At 49.3% G+C, this 21,743-nt stretch overlaps 1 protein-coding gene across 1 annotated transcript; it reads right to left on the bottom strand.

Moving 5' to 3' along the window:
* Positions 1–1,543: 1,543 nt before the first annotated feature.
* LOC120840789 lies at positions 1,544–19,899 on the bottom strand. Its single transcript, XM_040211502.1, has 3 exons — positions 19,621–19,899; positions 1,814–2,441; positions 1,544–1,671 (listed from the first exon to the last, which is right to left on the bottom strand). The coding sequence occupies exons 1-3, from the start codon at positions 19,897–19,899 to the stop codon at positions 1,544–1,546; spliced, it is 1,035 nt and encodes a 344-aa protein (XP_040067436.1).
* Positions 19,900–21,743: the final 1,844 nt, after the last annotated feature.

Genomic DNA, 21,743 nt, shown 5'->3' with positions numbered 1-21,743 from the left:
TTGCTTTCGAATACTCAAGGGCTCCCATCCCAGCATGGTTTTAACCTCTGTCATACTAGCGTACGGATCGTAGTTGTTACTAAGAAATCGCGCTGCTTGATTTTGAAGTTTCTCTAATCTATCGATCAGATACTGCTGGTAGGGATCCCATATAACGCACGCATAATCAAGCATTGACCTTACGTGCAAGAAGTAAAGAGTTTCTTTTACGTCTCGGGACGCGTGTTTGAAATTTCTACGCATAAAAACCAACATTTTACTGGCCTTATTAATTGTGTAGTCAATATGTTTATTCCATTTAAGTGATTGGTGAAAATAAATGCCAAGATATTTACATTCAGAGACATTACCGATTGTCAGGTTTTTGATAGTATAACTTGTAAAAAATTTAGAGACGTTTCTAGCAAAATTAACGAGGTTACATTTTCCAATATTTAGGCTCATGTTCCATTGGTTACACCAGTATGCTACCTTATCTGGATCGCTCCGTAGGATCTCGATGTCTCTCGTCGAATTTATTTCCCTGTAAATAACGCAATCATCAGCAAAAAGTTTTATTGTCGACTGAATATTTTGTACAATGTCGTTAACGTAAATTAAAAACAGTAACGGTCCAAGTACACTACCCTGGGGGACCCCTGAAGTCACGGAAACGACTGAGTATTTACTTCCATTTAAGACAACACATTGCTCACGGTCACTTAAGTAACTTCGTATACAATTTGTACCTTGCTATTAATATTTATAGAGGCTAGTTTTATCAGTGGAAGGTTGTGTGGTACCGTGTCGAAAGCTTTGCTGAAATCTAGAAAGACTGAGTCTACTTGCGTATTTTTGTCATTTGCTTTTAATAGGTAACGCTGGAACTCTGCTAACTGCGTGTTGCATGAAAATCCAGCCCGAAAGCCATGCTGGGATGGAGTAAAAAAGTTAAAGCTATCAAGATATTTGAACATTGCGCTATATAAAATATGCTCAAAAAGCTTAGAGCAAACTGACGTTAGTGATATAGGCCTATAATTTTCTACAAGTTTCTTATCTCCGGATTTAAAAACAGGAATCACATTCGCCGTTTTCCAATCTATTGGGACCAACCCTGTCTCAAGTATCGTTTTAAATATAATGGAAAAGTACTGTGATACGATCTCGGAACACTTAATGAGAATAACAGGTGATATACCATCAGGGCCAGTAGCCTTTGACTGATCTAGGCCGCGCAAAAGAGAGGAAATACCATGAACATCAATATCAATATCCGCCATCATGCCAGTAAAACAACTATTCGGTGACTCCACCACATACCCAGAGAGTTCCGGAGAAAATACCGATTTAAAGTAGGAATTGAAGCATTCTGCCTTGTCCACATTTTCCTTTAACATTTGGCCGTCAACATTAAGAACTGGGATAGAAATATCATATTTCCTGCATGTCTTCACATATTTCCAGAATACCTTTGGGTTTCGTTTAAGATCGAAGTTTAGCCTGGTAAAAAATGACTGCTTAGCTAACTTTATTGTTACTTTTAATTGATTATTAATATATTTTAACCCTTGCAAATTAAGGACAGAGTTATCTTTACAACGTTTTTTGTAAGCCCGCCTTGCTTTCCCCAGTAGTTTCCGTATTTCGGCATTAAACCAAGGTTTTTGTTTACGTCTTTGCCGCAAAGTTCTTGAAGGTACAAAAGCCTCAACTAATTCCAATATTTTATTGCGAAACAAAATCCAAATCTCCTCTGTTGTACAAGACTCAGATAAACATGAAAAAGTTAGAAAATATGTACGTAATGCATTATTGCTGGCGTCAAAATTACCCTTTTCATAGATGAGTACTCTGCGTGGCTCTTGTTTCTGTTCAGGTACGCCTGATACATTCAACTCGGTAACAACAACATTGTGATCACTTATTCCAGGATATACGTGGGCGCTAGAAACAATATTTGGGTCATTGCATAAGACTGGATCTAAAACTTCCGTCAGTCGAATCGGCTCCATGACATACTGAATCAGACCAAATGTATCTATCAATTCTGTGAACATAGAATAAACACGCGATTTGCTTCTTGCCGTCGTCCCAGTTAACCACGAAAAGTCTGGCAAATTAAAATCGCCTCCCAGAAAGACGGTGTCTGGTATCACTGATAACATATCTGAGAGTAAAGAAATGCTTGTTTCATTTCCGTCTGGCGGACGGTAAATAGTTCCAAACACCACAGTGTTCCCTTTGGGAAAACGAACGCGACACCACAACGACTCAGAGTCATTCTCAAATTTAACTGCACAGCTACTCCACCAAGATGAAACCAGCAAAAAGACTCCTCCTCCGTGTCGATGTGTGTCTTTACGATATACCGTAAATCCCGGCGGAAAAACCGCAGTGTCAGAGACCGTATCGTCCAACCAAGATTCGGTCCCCATAACAATCTGTGGATTCAAAGTCATTATTAAAGAAGCAAGCTCATCAACTTTATTCATGATGCTACGGCAGTTCACAACCAGAACCATAGGTTCTGGATGTGAACTGCCTGAAGGACGCATACCTGTCTGTCCCAATCTGCCGTCCGGACCGCCCCTGGTTCGGCTTTCGGGAGGGGGCCCGACAGGGTCTATAGTTGGAACGTGCTACCATTTGGCCTCAGATGGGCACCAAGAGTTTTCACAAAACTACTGAAACCAGTCGCGGCCTATCTCCGGTCCAAGGGACTTCGCATCGTCATGTTCTTGGATGATATCCTCGTCATGGACCAATCCCCCTCCCTACTGGCAAACCAGGGACGTACGTCTAATCGTGAACCTCCCACGAAACCCGGGTTTCGCCGTAATCTTGGAGAAGTCAGTACTGACACCAGCCCAGGACTTGTTGTTTCTGGGACTATTGATAGACTCGAGATGATTGACGCTCGAGCTCCCTGAGGAGAAACTCGCCAACCTGTTAGACCACCTACAGCAGAGGCTAGAGCAACCGGGGATCACGGCCCGCCAGGTTGCAAGCTTGGTGGGACAACTGGACGCATGCCTAATGGTGCTGCCGGAGGGTTCCTTTTATATCAGGATTTGAGACAGGCCCTACAGAGACGTACATACACGACCACTCTTACACTATCCAGGGACACGTAGCAGAACTTAGCGTGGTGGATCCGTGTACCGAGGACGACCCCAAAGGGCCAGATCAAGACACCCCCAGTAGTGCAGACGATACAGTCGGACAGCTCGTTAAAAGGGTGGGGAGCATGCTAGGAGTGGTGGACGATCGGGCATCACTGGACACCACTCCAATCCACTTGGCACATCAATCCCCTGGAGCTGATGACAGCCTTCCTGGCCCTTCAGGCACTGGCAAAGAATGTGTCTCGGGGCTCCATCCTCCTCGAGCTAGACAACACAGCAGCAGATAGCGGCCATCAACAGGAGGGGCAGGCCCTGCTCTCCACAGCTCACCAGGATAGCCCACGAGCTATGGTCGTGGTGTTGGGCGAGGGGAATATCAGTCACGGCGCAACACATTCCGGGGCACATGAGCACGAATGCGGACCAAGCATCCAGGGGAGTGATGGATGCCAGCAGTTGGAAACTGTGCCCGTTCACATTCAGCAGGGTCAACTGTCTGTGGGGCCCCGTGCACACGAACCTTCTTGCGGACTTCTCCAACCACCAGGTGAGGCACTACTACAGTTGGAAGCCGGATCCTCAGGCGGCAGCAATGGATGCTCTCAGCCAGGACTGGACGGGTCAGGGCCTCTATTCCTTCCCACCATTCAGCCTTGTGAGGAGATGAATTGCCAAGTTGCAGACCTCCAACGGTCCACTCATTCTAGTAGCTCCAGTCTGGCCATCTCAGCCATGGTACGCCTCGCTGATGCATCACTCGTACGAGGAACCGCGTCTTCTTCCCCAGTCACACGACCTACTGCGCAGCCACGACCAGCAGGTACATCAATGCTGAGCACGGGGAGCCGGACACTGGCAGCATGGACACTGACCAACTCCAGCAAACACATAGCCAAATTTCGGAGCAGACTGCACACCTCATTGAGGCATCATGGAGGCGGGGAACACAGCTCACCTACACCTCTTGCTGGCGCAGGTGGGAACGCTGGTGCCATTCAAGGACTGTTACCCCTTTCCTTGAATGGCACCAGCGTTCCCACAGTCCTTGAATGGCACCAGCGTTCCCACCTGCGCCAGCAAGAGGTGTAGGTGAGCTGTGTTCCCCGCCTCCATGATGCCTCAATGAGGTGTGCAGTCTGCTCCGAAATTTGGCTAGAGGCTTGCGAGGAAGTTGAGCACCTGTGTTAGAGAGCTCTCTAACACAGGTGCTCAACTTCCTCGCAAGCCTCTTTAAGGAGGGCCTGGCGTATCGCACTAAAGGATGTTACCGCTCTGCCTTGTCTCAGATCTTGCATAACTTTGACGGTTGCCCTCTAGGGAAACACCCATCAGTGGTGTTCGAAACGCGAGCCAAATATTCTATTTCGCTCGCCTGGAGCGCTGCTCAAAACTTGAGAGCTACGGGCCTATACCCTGTCTTTCTGGTGGGGGCCCCACCATCTCAACGCAGCCGCGAGCTGTGCTGTAACCACTAACTCGGAAAGATTTAGTCGGAAGGGGAGAATACTTCCCTAAGGAGGAGCACCTATGGCGCCACCTACTTTTTACTTTCAAAATAGCTTTGAAACGTTGACGTCAGTTCCGGTATAGAAGGAAAAAGCAGTTGTGAACTTGATAGTATGTGTTTCCATAGGCTTCGTATAATTCCCGCTCTAACTTCAAGTAAGTACCATTCGTTCGAACTGGTAATTTTACGTACCATAGCTCAAGCCCTGTTTCCTTAAAGGGCAACTCCGGCCAAAACTAAAAATGAAATAAATTACTGGCATCGCTGTAGTGACACAAAATAGCACCCCAGCCAAAATATTACGTCCGGGGGACGCCGCATTCTCAACTAATGCCGATAATAAAAATGCGACCCGCCGCGAGCCGCTGCTCCTTAGCGGGGGGCCAGCGGGTTGCCGATCGCTAAAGCAACATTGGGCCGTGACGTCAGTATCGTTCTCTTCTTTTTTCTCCTCCGGTCCGGGCGTTGCGTGGAGTGCGCTTCTTTGAGGCGCTACCACCGCTACTTCGGTTTGTGATTGGCGTGTTTAGCCGTTGCTTTTATCTGTAGCTCGTGTAGCTTCGGTACAGCCTTTTGTTGATTTGCTAGCGAGGCCTCCAAGACTCGTTTCAGCGAGCAACTCGGTGCGCCCAAGACTGCCCAGCTGTTCCTCGAAAGATGCCCAGTGCAACTTCTAGCGTTGTGGGCTGCTCACACAACCCGCTGCGCAACCCGGAGGTGCTTTTTCACAAGTTTCCAACGGACCGGAAATTGGAGGTGTGGGTGAACGCTGTTCGACGAGTGGACTTGGGACTTCGGATTTTACGCGCCCGAGGAAAGAAGAACGAAAAAACAGACGTGTAAAGCTCAGCACACGTGTGTTCGGGTGCCGCGGCCCACGCCGGAGAGCCCCAAAGCTTCGTGTCTGGGACTGACCCGCAGCACGAAAGCCAGAGGGCCCCCAGTACTGTACGTCACTGGCAGCGCGGCGTAGAGCAACGCCGCTCCATCCACGGAGCCCCGATGACAATTTAGGCCTAGCGACGAGTACGGAAGACCGTACGCACGGCGACAGCCGCCGAGTGCGGCACCGAACGAATTCACTCGTTTTCCAGTCGCTAGCCTCTGGGTATATACAAGCAACGAGTACGGCATAGCGTACGCACGGCGGCGGCGAGTTCACGGGTTTTCCAGTCGCTAGCTTTACGGTATACGCACTAACCCGTGCTACATATGCTGGATAACTACCACGTATACAGAATTAAAATAAAATCAGCTTACCTCCTATATTTAGACGGCTAGCGCAGCAGAGTTAGGTGCCGCTCAGCCTGCGTACTCGTTGAACGAGAACGATCCTGACGTCACGTTCACATTGCGGCTGATTTCAAGTGTGGCCGGGGCCCCGAGCGGCTAGTTTCGGTTTTGTTGGCCGCGCCCCAAACAAAACTTTGAGGCGCAATATCTTTAAAACTACGCACAATAACGAGAAAAAAAATTACACCTTGCAATTCAGGGACGCTGACTGCACTAAAAACTGTCATAATCCCAAAATCGAAAGTATGGACCGGAGTTGCCCTTTAAATAGTGCAACCAGCCTCTGCTGCGTTGCGCGAGGACAGCGCAGCAGAGGTTGGTTGCACTATTTCTCCAAGGGCGCGGTGCCTTCGGGGCCGAGATGAGCTCCGATTGCAAACCGAAACTCAAAAACCCGTTGAATTTGTGCGGTGTTTCAGAAAGCCGAAAAATGCTGCGCGTGCCTTCTATATTTCTGCAATTTGTTGATTCAGTGTTTTTCGATGATTCTGAGCAATTCGCTAATTGAAACCATGCCCTCATACACAATATTAAAAAGTTAATTACGCAAAACTAATTTACAATCCAATTATCCCGAACTTCAATAATTTTCCTAAATAGGCCTCTCGCCCAGAACCAAAACACAACAAGCCTTTTTTTGTTGCGACGCGTAGGTGGACAAATTCGATATTGCAAAAACTACGCGTCGCAAAAAAAAAAAAAAAGACTCGTATCGTTTTGGTCCTGTGCCAGAGGCCTATTTAGGAAAATTGTTAAAGTCCAAGATAATTAGATTGTTAATTATTTTTGCGCAATTAACTTTCTTAATGTTCTGTTTAAGGGCATGGATTTAATTAAAACATTGTTCAGCATTATCAAAAAACACTAAATCAACAAATCGCAGAACGATAGAATTCACGCGCAGCATTTTACGGCTCTCTGAAAAACCGCACAAATTCGACGGGTTTTTAAGCTTCGGTTTGCTATCGGAGCGAATCTCCGCCCCAACGGCACCGCGACTCGTAGAGAAATAGTGCAACAAACCTCTGCTGCGCTGTCATCAGGCGATGCAGCAGAGGCTGGTTGCACTATTTCTTCATGGGGCACGGTGCCGTCGGGGCCGAGATGCGCTCCGATAGCAAACCGAAACTTAAAAATCCGTCGAATTAGCGCGGTTTTTCAGTGAACTGCGGCGTTTTCAAGACAAAACCTGCAGTTTTCCACTCATGGTTGTCAAGGGAGCCGGTTGCAACCTTCTCGGACGGAACTGGTCTCCACACCTCGGCATAGACATTGCTGGAATTAACGATGTCTCAGACGATGCTCTTGTCTCCAGACTACTAGACAAGTACCAGTCTGTGTTCAATGAAGACATCACAGGACAGACTGGTCCTGTCGTACAACTAGAACTTGTCGACTGAGCAACTCCGAAATTCTTGAAAGTACGCTCGGTACCCTTTGCGCTACGATCAACTGTACAGACTGAACTGAATAGACTTCAGGAGCAAGGCATCATTGAACCGACTCAGCATTCCGACTGGGCAACGCCTTTGGTCCTGGTACGTAAGAAAAACGGAACGCTGCGCATCTGTGGTGACTACCGTTGCACCTCGAACCTTGCAGCAAAGAAGGTAGCTTGCACATAGTTGAAAAAACCCCGAGACTGCGGGTAAACGACAAAACACTAAAAAGTCTCTATTAGAGACTTTTTAGTGTTGTGTCGTTTACCCGCAGTCTCGGGGTTTTTTCAACCATGCGCAATGTACACCAGCTCGTTTGCGCCCTTACTTTTTGTTCAAGGTAGCTTATCCACTTCCAACAGCAGATGAAGTCCTCAACAACTTGGGAGGAAGCAATATATTCAGCACTATCGACCTTACCCAAACTTACCAGCAACTTTATGTTACCCCAGAAACAGCTGAGATCCTGACCCTCAACACGCTGAAAGGACTTTACAAAGACGAGAGATTTCCCTTCGGAATCTCCGCAGCACCGGCCATATTCCAGCGCTTATGAAATCTATGCTGGCGGGCATCCCAGGCGTCTGTGTACCTTGACGATGTCATAATCGGCGGAAAGGACGCCACAGAACGTGCCTCGCAGTTGGAAGCGGTCCTGAAGCAACTGAAGAAGTTTAGCATCCTTCTTGGGAAAGACAGTGTTGGTTCGGAGTTCGAGAGGTATTCTTTCTGGGACACCAAATTGACGGCTCAGGCGTTCACACGACATAAGAGAAGGTACGAGCCATAGTGGACGCTCCAGTACCAACTTGTAAACAAGCCCTACAGTCGTTTCTCGGACTGCTTGCTTTCTACGACAGACTTCTGGAGAGCAGGGCAACAATTGCCAGCTGTCTATACGAGCTGCTCCAGAAAGTCAGTGCATAGAAATGGGAAGACAAGCACCAGAAAGCATTTGAGCAGCTGAAGAATCTGATTCTCAAACAGACAGTACTAGCTCACTACGACGAGAAGGAGCTCTTTGTTTCCTGCGACTCTTCGCCGTACGGATTGGGAGCTGTCCTTTCTCAACACGAGGACTATAAGGCAGAGAGGCACCGATCGCTTTTGCTTCTAGGACACTAGGACCAGCAGAAAGAAATTATGCTCAGCTGGACCGAGAGGGCCTTGCGGTCGTTTTTGCAGCCCAGAAATTCCACAAGTACATTGCAGGAAGGAAAGTGACGTTCATCACAGACCATCAACCACTGCTTGGTATACTTGGGCCAAAGAAACCGACAGCTCAAGTCCTCTGTCCCAGATTGACCAGGTGGTGTATCAAGCTGTCTACATATTGCAGCGCGCGCAGCTGGCCAAGCAGGCAGCGCGCGCGTGGCCTAATGGTTATCGCGCTTGTTTCCCACGCGGAAAGTCAGGGTTCGATTCCTGGTAGCGACGTGTCGTTTGTTTATTCCTGCTATTTAGTGTTCTGGAAAATTCGAGAATCATGTTGGCTTGTTCCAGGCCCGAATGCTCTACGCGTCGAACCTTCTATGCCGATTATTCCAGAAGCCCACGCGTGTACATAAGGGGCTTCGCGGGGGAGTTTCGCCCCAGCGTTCGACTCTGCCGCTCCGCCGCCTCCGACGCCCGCGACGCTGTGTTATTATCTTTTGCACCCGTTTATTTTTGGCAAAAGTTCGCCACATTAAACATTATTTCTTTCTGTTTATTTATTGTTCTTTCGGTCACCACCCGTGACATTTTGGTGGAGGTGCGGGTACCGCATGCCCATGCAGCGTTCCACCCCCAGGGCCCGCAGTGCAAGTACATTTCCCAGCTCGGTGAAAAGACCACACAGCGCGGAACCTGAAACTCGGACCAGCTGCCGCACCAAGGGAGAGGATCCTGAGTACGGTTTGCTGCTGGACAAACCCAAGCCGAAGAAGACGACGATGGCCAACCAGTCTCAGACCCCCGCCGCTCCTGCCGTCGTCTACCTACCCGTCGCTCCTCGGACACCGGCTCCCTTCCACGGCGAAAGCCACGAAGACATCGACGACTGGGTCCAACAGTATGAACGAGTGGCCCGTCATAACGGGTGGGCACCGGAACAGTGTCTGCGGAACGCTTACTTCGCCTTGGAAGCAACCACCCGGAACTGGTTCGAGAACCACGAAGCATCGATCACTTCCTGGGAGCAACTCAAGGCTGAGTTGCGAAGAACATTCACGAACCAACAACGAAGAGAACGCGCGGAAGAGCTTCTTCAAGCGAGGATCCAAGGCCCTAACGAGAGCGTCGTTAGCTTCGTGGAAAATGTCCTGCGACTGAGCAACCGCGCCGATCCTGAAGCATTCGAAGCAAAGAAGCTCAGAGTCTTGATGCGCGGCGTGAAGGAAAACATTTTCGGTGGTCTTGTGCGGAGCCCGCCTACCACCGTCGAAGGCTTCATGACGGAGGCCACCAACATCGAACGTATATACCCTTCAAACACGAGCCGCCCACTATCACCGATTTCCCGGCGTCGGTTCCTTTTCGTCTTCCAGCTACAACACCACGGACATCCGCGAGATAATCCAGGACGTCGTCCGGGAGGAGATCAAGAAACTTCTACCTGCCGCCGCAAGCCCAGCTTCGCCCTCAATCGCCGACATTGTCAGGAAAGAAGTCCAGCAAGCGCTGCAGCCTGAGGTTCTCGTCAGCACCACTCCGGAACCACCGACGTTGAGTTACGCCGCAGTGGCCCGACGGCCACCGCCTCCTCGTCGCACCTATGTCGCGCCGCTCCGACGTCAGTCTCCTGCGCCGCAGCATGACCGACGCCACGACGACCAGGTCCAGTACGCCTGCCCGGAGCCTCGCGCTCCACGAAAGACCGACGTTTGGCGAACGCCCGACCGACGCCCTCTGTGCTTGTATTGCGGGGAAGCGGACCACACCTACCGCCGATGCCTATACCGACGACTCGGGCTACGCGGGTTCCACCCGAACGACCCGCGCCCCCGTCATGGTGAACGCCCTACTGAGATCGACGAGTACCTGCGACGACCTCAGTCCCCCGAGCCTGCGTCCCGCCGAGAGTTCCGATCGCCTTCGCCACGACGTCCAGCTTCGCCGATGCACCGACCCCGACGTGAAAGCCTGTCGCCCCTCGCTCCTCGCCGGGGAAACTAGGCGCGGCAACCCCTGGAGGTGGAGTTGCCGAGGACGACCGACGTAAAGAGCCTCCAAGAACGACGGAGCGCTCCCACTCTCCCGACGCTACGCATCACAACGACGCACCTGCGTCGGTGTCCAACAACCTAAACGTTGTTATCGACGGCCTCGACGCATCGGCACTCGTGGACACCGGAGCAGACTACTCAGTCTTGAGTGGGAGGCTCTCCCGCCGCCTTCGAAAAGTCACGACGCCGTGGGATGGACCTCAAATACGAACCGCCGGAGGGCACCTCATCACACCAGTCGGGAGATGCACTGCTCGCGTCGAGATCCAGGGTGAGACGTGCCCTGTGAAGTTCGTCATTCTGCAAGACTGTTCAAGGGACGTTATCCTCGGAATGGACTTTCTCTGCGAGTATGGCGCCGTCATCCACTTCGGGGCAAACCAGCTGACGCCGCGAAAGCCTGTTTTACCGCCCGTGGCGACCAACACGACGTCAACCGCGATCCGAGTTATCGCCGACCATGTGAACTTACCGCCACGGTCGAGAGTTTTTGTCACCGTCATAACCGACGCAGCCATGCACGCTGAAGCTCTTCTGGAAGGCAGCGTCCAACTGCTCCTTGAGAAAGGAATTGGCGTCGTACGAGGCGTATCGGATCTCCAAGAAGGACGTACAACTGTTCTTATGACAAACTTCCAAGAGGAGCCACAGCACCTAACGAAGGGTACCACCGTGGGCCACATCGAGGAATTTAAGGCGCCAACCGTGGTCACCGCGACCTCCAAAGAAACCTCGTCGTTACAGCAGAACAGCGCGCCGCCGCCGCCGATCGACATCGACCCCGAGCTCCCAGCTCCTAAGCGCCGGCAACTGGTTGATCTCCTCGCCTAATACAGTGACTCTTTTGCCACGTCGTCGAAAGTTCGCCAAACACCAGTGGCGAAACATCGCATTATTACCGACGACGACGCGCTCCCTGTCCACCAGTCGCCGTATCGAGTCTCCTTAAAGGAAAGCAAAGTGATTCAAGATCAAGTCCAGGAAATGCTCGACGACGACATCATTCAACCCTCAAGAAGCCCATGGGCGTCCCCAGTCGTTCTTGTAAAGAAGAAGGACAGCACTCTGCGGTTCTGCGTGGACTATCGTCGACTGAACGCTGTGACGAAGAAGGACGTTTATCCGCTCCCCCGCATCGACGATACGTTAGACCGACTGCGCCACTCCCGATATTTTTCGTCGATGGACCTGAAGAGTGGTTACTGGCAGATTGAAGTCGACGAACGTGACCGGGAGAAAACTGCCTTCGTCACTCCCGGCGGACTGTACGAATTCAGAGTGATGCCGTTCGGACTTTGTTCAGCACCAGCCACATTCCAGCGCGTCATAGACACCGTGCTGGCAGGTCTGAAATGGCAGAGCTGCCTCGTCTACCTGGACGATGTCGTGGTATTCTCACGAGATTTCGACGAACACCTCAGACCACTTCGAGCCGTACTTCAAGCCATCAAGACCGCCGGCCTGTCACTCAAGCCAACAAAGTGTCGGTTCGCCTATGGGGAACTAAAGTTCCTTGGCCACGACGTGAACAACAAAGGTGTTCTACCTGACCCCGAGAAGACCCGCGCCGTAGCTGCATTTACGCCGCCGGCTGACAAGAAGGCCGTGAGGATATTTCTCAGACTCTGTGCCTACTACAGGCGCTTTGTTCGAGACTTCGCCAAGCTGTCCGCACCGCTGACACACCTCACGAAGGACGCCGTAAAGTTCCAGTGGACAGAAGAACACCAGAGGTCATTCGACGAGCTCAAACGAAGACTTCAGACGCCCCCCCATTCTTGGCCATTTTGACCAGTCTGCTGAAACCGAGATCCACACCGGCTCCAGTAACACAGGACTGGGTGCGGTACTAGTCAAAATGCAGGACGGCGCAGAGCGAGTCATCGCATACGCAAGTCAGACGCTGTCTAACGCGGAAAGGAACTATTCAACTACTGAAAACGAGTGCCTCGCTGTCGCCTGGGCAATAACAAAGTTTCGCCCATATTTGTATGGAAGTCCTTTTCGCGTGGTCACAGACCACCACTCGCTCTGCTGGCTGGCGAATCTGAAGGACCCCTCCGGACACCTCGCCCGGTGGAGCCTCCGACTGCAGGAGTTCGACATGACCGTGGTGTACAAGTCCGGCCGGAAGCAGAATGACGCCGACTGCCTGTCAAGGACCCCAGTCGAGGCCGCTCCTGCCTGCACCAAAGAGGACGACGATGAATGCTTCCTCGGCGCATCGAGCACCTAGAGGGACAAAGAAGCGCCGTTCCTCGCGGTTTTGTACGAACACTGCCAACCTTCTCCCTCCGACGAGGTGTGCTCTACAAGGAAAACTTCAGCGACAACGACACGGCGTGGCTGTTGGTGGTCCGTTTCAGTCTTCGAGAAGAAATTTTTCAAGCCTGCCATGATGACCCGACGGCGGAACACCTTGGCTACAGCAGAACTCTTGCCAGGATACGCGAAAAATACTACTGGCCTAAGCTCGCGAAGACAGTGCACCCCTACACCCGATTTTGCCACGAGTGTCAACGACAAAAAAAAAAAAAAAAAACACCGACGAGACCGGCAGGACTTCTTCAGCCTATTGCGCAGCCATCTGCTCCATTCCAGCAAATCGGAATGGACTTGCTTGGGCCATTTCCACCATCGACGCAAGGAAACCGATGTATAATCGTCGCAACCGATTATCTCACACGGTACGCGGAGTCAAAAGCCCTTCCATCAGGAACGGCTGTTGAAGTCGCCAAGTTTTTCCTCGAGTTCATTGTCCACCGGCACGGCGCCCCCGAAGTCTTGATCTCAGACCGTGGATCCTCGTTCATGGCCCTGCTGACACAGGAAGTCCTTCGTCTCAGCCACACCAGCCATCGTCGCACCACGGCGTACCACTTGCAGACCAACGGGCTGACGGAAAGACTCAACAAGACCATCGCCGACATGATCTCCATATACGTCGACGTGGAGCACAAGGCATGGGACGAGGTGTTGCCGTACGTCACATTTGCCTACAACACGGCCGTGCAAGAGACCACCGGGGTTACTCCCTTTCAACTGGTTCATGGTCGCAAAGTAACGACAATGCTAGACGCAATGTTACCCCACGAACCGGCTGTTGACGGGAGAGACGATGCCCAGTTGGTTACCCAACGGGCAGAAGAAGTCCGTTAGCTCGCCAGACTCCGGATTAAAGCCCAACAACGTGTCGACACTGGCCGCTACAACCTTCGTCGACGGGACGTCCACTTCCAGCCCGGAGACAGGGTGTGGGTGTGGACACCGATCCGCCGCCGTGGTCTCAGCGAGAAACTCCTGAAGCGCTACTTTGGACCCTACAAAGTGCTTCGTCGACTCGGGGATCTGAACTACGAGGTGATGCCCGACGGAACACGGACTTCATCACGCCGCCCTCCACGACCAGAAGTCGTCCACGTCGTGCGCATGAAGCCGTACTACGCTCGATAGGACAGTGGACCTTACGTATTCCAAATGACTCTTTAGTTTACCGTTCTTTTTATTTGCTTTGTTTTGATTTTGGGTTGCATCGGGACGATGCACTTTTTAAAGGGGGAGGGGGGGTAATGCCGCGCGCGCAGCTGGCCAAGTAGGCAGCGCGCGCGTGGCCTAACGGTTATCGAGCTTGCCTTACACGCAGAAGGCCAGGGCTCGATTCCTGGCCGCGGCTACACATTTTTGTTGACACTGTAATGTGATGTTCTGGTGAATTCGAGAACAGTCTTGCTGATTCGAGGTTAGAATGTTCTACGCGCCGAACCTTCTACGCCGAACGATCCAGAAACCCACGAGGGTACATAAGGGATTCCGCAAGGCGCGCGGAGTCAAGTTTCGCCCCAGCGTTCAACTCTGCTGCTACGCCGAGTTCGACGCCCGCGACGCTCTGTTATTATCTTTTGTACCCCTTTTATTTTTGGCACAAGTTCGCCCCCATTAAACGTTTAGTTTACTTCAGTTTTCGTCGCCTTATCACTTGTCATCCGTGACAATATGCGGGGGCCGCGAGGTCCTACCACGTTATTTAAAGTGAGGACATAAAACGAGACAACGGAACGATGTGTCTGCCTGTGATGGTGGCTTCAAAGAATTCCTTTCACGAGCTCTCCGAGGCGCGCGCGTGTGCTGCGCCTCGAGCCATCTCTTTTACTTTGGTGAGAAAGATGGATCTGTGGGTGCGTTGCGCCCTAAAGTACTATAAAACTGTTCATAGTCAATTCAACAGAAAAAAAATGACTATGCGCGGGCTAAGGCTGTTGACGCTCTGGCTTCTCCGAACGCCTATAACAAATGCGCAAGGGCTAACAAATCCGCCAGTAGTCAAGCCAATTCTAACTTCTATAGTAACAACCTTCCCAACATTCAACCATCAACTAAAAAAGTTTTGGAAAATAATCAATCAGCCACTATTGCTTCCACTGCAGTTTGTAGATGACCACGGGTTTCCTGTTTAAGATGAACACATGGCTTTTTTATTTAACGACTTCTTCTGCTCTATCTTTACTAACGAAAACTTGCTAGACCTCCCGTCTCATGTCAATCCCTTCACTCTCTTATGGATCCTATCTTAATCGACCGCTCTGGAGTACCTTGGGCGATTTATCCGATGGTGTCCTCCAGTTCCCCGAGATGACCAAATAAAATGTACAGTATTATTACACACTAAACTTATTTATTCAGCTTTCCTCTGCGACATATTCTCTGAGTCTCTTAAACTCTGGAGTTCTATCTGATTGGAAAATTGGTAACGTCGTACCCGTTCATAAAACAGCGACCGCCAACTGATTAGTGGCTATCGTCCTATCTCGCTCACTAGTGTTTCATGTTAACTCATAAGGCACATTCTCTTTTGAAACATATTAAACTTTCTAGAGTGTCATGATCTTCTTTTAAGCATCAGCACGGATTTTGTAAGTCATACTCATGCGAAACTCTACAACAGCATTTTTAACTGGCCTCTACTCAAATTTCGATTTCATTGTTGAAACTGACGCCATCTTTATTGACTTCTTTAAATCATTTGGCAAGGTCCCTCATCAACGTCTTTTATTGAAACTAAGCCACTCCACTCCAGTCAAATGAATTTCTCAATTCCTCACTAATCGCACTCAGTAGACTTCTATTAACAAAGTAAAATCTACCAGAAGTGCAGTGACGTCTGGGGTCCCACAGGGAACAGTTCTTGGCCCCCTTCACTTTTTAATCTACAGTAATGATCTTCATTATGACACTTATTCTGCAGCACGGTGGTTCGCCTACGACTGTGACATATATAGAACGATTCCTTCACATCACGATGAACTAAGTTTGCAGAATGATCTCACTTATAATTTAGTGGTGTCAGAAATGGCATTAAGCTGTAATAAATGACAATCTATATCGTTTTCCCGCAGCTTACATGGTCTATCCTTCTCTTACCACCTTTCTAGCGTTCCAATAACTACTTGTTCATTGTATAAATACAGAGGAATTCATCTGACATCTGACCTGTCTATAGAAGAACTTCTGGACGTTATGGTGTTTAAATCGATAGCAACTTTATGTACACTATTTACAGTCAGAAAAGGGACATCGAAGCTAGGCAGAAAACGGTTGTGGTCGGCTCGTTCCCCCCGCTGCTCGTGCTTATCCGGTGGTGCTCGAGCCTTGGCTTGTTCTGTCCGCTGTTTCGTCGTCTTCTAGACCGAGGTGGAGTTTTTACACTGTCATGAACCACTCATATAACATGTCATCGCCGATGTTAATTAACCGTACTCTCGGATTTTTTCGCCATAACCTCAGAGAAGTATACATCCCCAGTAAAACAAATAGCTTATACTACATTGGTAAGAGCTACAATATAATTCGCTCCCTCCATGAGACAAGTGGCAGGCCCACCTTACTAACCGCCTGAAATACGTTCAAAGCACAGCCCTCCGTTTTATTTATTTTGACTACTCCCCATAAGCTAGCATATCAGGATTTCGCGAGTCAGCTAACCTTGTCACACTTTCTCACCGCCGCAGGGTGTCTCGTCTTTCTCTCCTCCATCGGATCTTCCATCAGAACAATCATCTCAGACAATGTTTGCTATCGCCACCTCATCGTATTTTTCCTTGTTTCGACCATTCTCGTAAACTCCGTCCGATTTCATCGTCAACCGTCACTCATCAATGGACATTTTTCGAGTAAGGAGCGTTGTCTGGGTAGTTGTCTGCGAACTACAAATCAAAGAGCAGCCCAACATGCCTCCGTCCGTCAAAACACATGGGCATCGTGCCGTTGGATCAGTTTCCAGTGTTTTTTATACCACATACTACCGATACCAAAAAACAAAGCGTCAAAATAGACTAAATACGCGTGAACATAGATGCTGACAATGTTGCTGTCGCCATTTTCGCAGGGCACCGCGTCCCGGTGTCCTGCGTCAACCGCCACTCATCAATGGACATTTTTCGAGTAAGGAGCGTTGTCTGGGTAGTTGTCTGGGTCTGCGAACTACAAATCAAAGAGCAGCCCAACATGCCTCCGTCCGTCAAAACACATTGGCATCGTGCCGTTGGATCAGTTTCCAGTGTTTTTTATACCCCATACTACCGATACCAAAAAACAAAGCGTAAAAATAGACTAAATACGCGCGAACATAGATGCTGACAATGTTGCTGTCGCTATTCTCGCAGGGCACCGCGTCCCGGTGTCCTGCGTCAACCGTCACTCATCAATGGACATTTTTCGAGTAAGCAGCGTTGTCTGGGTAGTTGTCTGGGTCTGCGAACTACAAATCAAAGAGCAGCCCAACATGCCTCCGTCCGTCAAAACACATTGGCATCGTGCCGTTGGATCAGTTTTAAGTGTTTTTTATACCCCATACTACCGATACGAAAAAACAAAGCGTAAAAATAGATTAAATACGCGCGAACATAGGCTGACAATGTTGCTGTCGCCATTTTCGCAGGGCACCGCGTCCCGGTGTCCTGCGAAAATGGCCACTTCGGGAGTGTACGCATGCGCAGAAGCTTACTGGAAAAAGGTTCATTGCCAACCTTACCATTGGCAATTGACGAATGGAACGCACTACCTTACCCAACTGGTTCTATAACTGACACTAACAAAGTTTCTGCAGTCATAACCCTATTTATTTCTAACCCATAACTAACTTCTAACTAACTTCTAACTTCTAACTAATTTCTAACCCATAAGTTTAACATGATTGTAAACCTGAGACTGGGGCAGAAAGAAAACACAACAGAAGGTAGTAAAAGAGGAGGCAACGTCTCAATTTCTACTACAATATTAATTTAATTCATTCAGGACATTTAAATAAGTTAGAATACGTTTTGGTCAACGAACTAGCTGTTTAGTAAAGGAAAAAAGTCATGTCCAATGTACCGTCTTCCCAATTCGTTTTCTGTCCAAGATAGTGTCTAACATACCGTCTTCCAGCGCTAAGCCTCGCGCCCGCTTCGAAATTTTCGTTGGCGATAGCGTCGCTGGATTCTCACGTTGTCGCGCAAAAACTGCTGCAAACGCAAGCCGATACCATTAAGATTTCGTGGCGTAACCTCGGGCACGTAAGAAACGGTGCAAAAAAGCAGAATAATTGTCACGAGAAACTAGCGTCGCGTTGCTAAGGCCAGCAGCCATGTTGAGCTTTTTTATTTTCAAAAGGATCGCGATTGGTCCACGGAATCGTTACGTCATGAAAACGTTTGGCTGGCGTTTCTCGGCGTAGGATTACATTTTCCTCTGAGTGGCATTTCCGTTTTTTTTTTTTTATAGATTGCAGAGTGTTTTGTTATTGAATATTTGTTTTAAAGTGTTCGCTTCCTTGTATAATGGCCCTGGCCCTCAAGGAGAAATAAATGATGATGATCATATTGCTAGGTCCCTACAATATCAGAAAACATTTTTTTAAATACAGTTTAAAATTCTATTCTTTAAACAGGCGTGAACTCCCGGAACACAACGTAAGTTAAGCAAATGGTGCTCTGTGAACTGACCTTCGGCAAATGGTGCTCTGTGAAGCAAACTTCGGCACTGTGATTGGCGTCTGTTTATTGACGTCAAATTTCCTTGTCTACTGGAGGAAAGAAAAAAGGCGGTTTCGCAGCTCAGGCTAACACGCCTCAGTGATTCATGCGCTAGCCTTTAGCCGGCTCTCACATTTGCTTTACAATAATGCTCTTTGAACAGAGGGCTTTTACCCATAAATTCTTATGGCACGGCGAATACATCGGTAAAGTAAAACGTTAATGAACATCGTTTTATTTTTTATACTTAAGATGAAATATGTTTTTATCCAAATATCATATGGGTTCCGATGCCGCTAAGGGTTTTATGCAAATATAACAAAACAGTTCATACTCAGTTTGGAGTCCGGTGGTACTGAAAAGAAAGAGCTTACAAAGCACGCTGAAGGTCTTACAGCAAACCAACTCTTGATTTAGCTATGGAAGAAACATAACAGATTCATGATAAAGAATGGGAGGGTAAAAGTCGCGTGCCTAATACAAAACTTGCCTCTAGCGACGCTAGGGCGTCATCATGTATAGCCACGGCGACTTCCGAGGGAACAAACCATCACATGATTGTTTATTGTGAATGGTCACCGCACCATCTGACGCTCCTTACTGCCACGCGAACTTAACCTTTCGGCCGGTCGGACCCCTCTCTTCCTCGGAATAAAGTCCGATGGAGTCGCTGGCCTCATAACGGTATGGCATTTGCGAAGGACTGTGCGAAGGGGCGTACTGTGCAACGCCGGACGGGACACGGAGGATGGGCCTACGACTCCCCGGAGCTCCCTCGTCGCATTCTCTGCGGTCGGTCATCTTGACGCATTCCTCGCCCCTTGTGGTAAACGACCTGAAGGAGGACACGTCCTCGCTGTGCGTGATGCCCAGTATCGAGTGGGACATCATACATAACTCTGGACGAACAGCAGTCGCTGGTGCGGACCAGTTCTTCGCACTCGTCAACTCGAGCTCCTCAGGCAGCGGTGATTGACGGGGCGCCGGAGGGGGTCGATGAAGGAGGTTCTCTGGCTGCGCTGGGCACCTGGGAGAAGCGACCGGCTGGGGACTGCGTACCTTGCTGAACTTCGACTGCAGAGGCGTCACTAGGTTGCGGACGAGCTTGCTCTGGTAGATGGGCGACGCCATGGAGGAGAAGGCCTGCTGCGCCCACATGATGCGCATGGGATCCGGCTTCTGGTTCGTTCCTCCGGTGCCTTCCGCCTTGAATGTGTTTGGCGCGTGGGCCCAGTCTTTGACGCGGCTGTAGTCGATGGACGGGAGCCTAATTCTCTTGAGGATACCGCGACGCGGCAGGAACGCGCTGCCAGCACTGGTCTCGGCCGCCGCTGACATGGCCTGGGGGGTAGGCTCATTACGCGGGAGGCCACGCTGGCTTGCGGTACTTTCTTCCATAACGGTGCCGGACTCGTTGGAATGCCACTTCCCACTGGTGAGAAGATAAACGAAGAACACAGTTTAAACGGCTCCAGTAAACCTTGAAGTGTATTATAAAGCGGATATCTGCATACCAAAGGGCACCGCAGTTTGCTGGGAACCAAATAGGGCTATGAAATCATTTGATTAACCTCACAAACCATTGCTTATTGCATTTATAACAACATAGTGATAATCTCTTAGTCAAATAATCCCACAATGTTGAAACTGGCTAGAGGTTGTCGCGGATGGCACCTTCGTCGTTGTCAAACAAACTTTTGAAGATTTTAATCACTGCCGAAACCTAATTACTCATTTGGGCTACAATATTTTTATTTGAGGTATCTTTTCAAAGTACCGATGTGAAATAAAACATGGCGACACAGCCTTCTGATCTTATGAAGTCGGTGGTAGAGGCCACACAGATGCTGAGGGCACACAAGTAAATGACCCGGATTGTCGTAATGTCATTAGTGACGCATCCTGTAGAGCAAAGTACCGCAAATGATTTTGATAAAGCATTAATTTATTTTCAAATTAAATTTTGACCAGTTCTATCGCAGAACATATAAAAACGTCGCCACTCTACATTAAGTGCAAGTCACGACGTGCTTCGTCCCCTGGTTTAAGAGCTTGACGTGCGTTGAAGGAGTGCCCCGAGAAGATGAGTATCGATCTCTCCAGAACATACCCGTCTTCAAAAAAACAACCCACAAAACAATTTTAAAAAAAGCCTATACCTGCGAGTAAAGACGATAATGCAGACTGTCATGGCATAATGTCTCACTTGAGCTGAGGTTCTGCTATGCACTCTAAAAATTTCCTTACTCTTAACGGAGTAAAAATCATACTGCCTCAGGGCTAACCACAAGGTTCCTACAGCACCACTTTTGGGGTGTTGATGAACACACTAGATATATTATTCTAGCCATATTGTCACGAATGACATAGAAAGATAAAGTAAAGAACGGAATGAACTACAAATTTAATGGGGGCAAACTTGTGCCAAAAATTAAACAAAAAGAACAGACGTCGAGAAAGCAGCAGCGAGCGTCGACGGCGGCAGCAGCAAGCGACGGTACGTCGGCGTAACAGCTGGCTATTGCGAGAGAGAATCAGTGAATGAATTGGGAATACAGCGGTCGGCTCTTTATCTACTGTGCTCGTCATCTCGAATATTCCACCTAGAATGCTCGGGAACGAGCTAGGGCAAGACTAGCTGGGAAAAGTCTTTTTAACCTCCTTATCTTTTTACGCTCGGGGTAAGAGTGTACGCGAAACTTCTAGATGAACGAAGAAGCGTATCTCTTTGATGATGCGCGTAGCATCATCAAAAACACAAAACAAAACAAAATAATGGTAAGCTAAGAGAGTCCTCTTGAAAATAAAAAAGTCTTCAGTGCTACCGAGCGCAGAACGGCTTGAGGCGAACGACGTGAACCACCTCGGGTCGTGGTCGGTGTTGTGATGATGTTTGCATTGCGTCGGGCACCACTTCGTGGTTGAGTTCCCCGTCGTGATGATGTTTCCATTGCGTCGCGGACCACTTCGTAGTTGAGCTCCCCGTCGTGATGATGTTTGCATTGCGTCGGGCACCACTTCGTAGTTAAGCTCCCCGAGGCGGCGAAGCCCCTTGTACGGTCCGAAAAACAAAATTGGGTTGTGTGTATGTTTATACAGCCTCGAACGTAGTCTGCCTCAACGAGCAACTTGTCTCCCAGCTGTAGATGAGCAATTTAGGCAGTGCTGCACAACCGCTAGCC

This window comes from Ixodes scapularis, unplaced genomic scaffold (genome assembly GCF_016920785.2).
Source record: "Ixodes scapularis isolate PalLabHiFi unplaced genomic scaffold, ASM1692078v2 PGA_scaffold2__306_contigs__length_199485367, whole genome shotgun sequence".
NCBI lineage: Eukaryota > Metazoa > Arthropoda > Arachnida > Ixodida > Ixodidae > Ixodes > Ixodes scapularis.
This window is presented reverse-complemented; position numbering and strand designations above follow the sequence as displayed.

Coding starts and splice junctions, on each gene's coding strand:
- LOC120840789 (XM_040211502.1), bottom strand. CDS start 19,899: ATGTCAGCGGCGGCCGAGACCAGTGCTGGCAGCGCGTTCCTGCCGCGT. Junction 2,442..19,620: donor TGCAGTCGAAGTTCAGCAAG/GTACGCAGTCCC, acceptor GCTTCTTTAATA/ATGACTTTGAATCCACAGAT. Junction 1,672..1,813: donor AGTACTCATCTATGAAAAGG/GTAATTTTGACG, acceptor TGTACCTTCAAG/AACTTTGCGGCAAAGACGTA.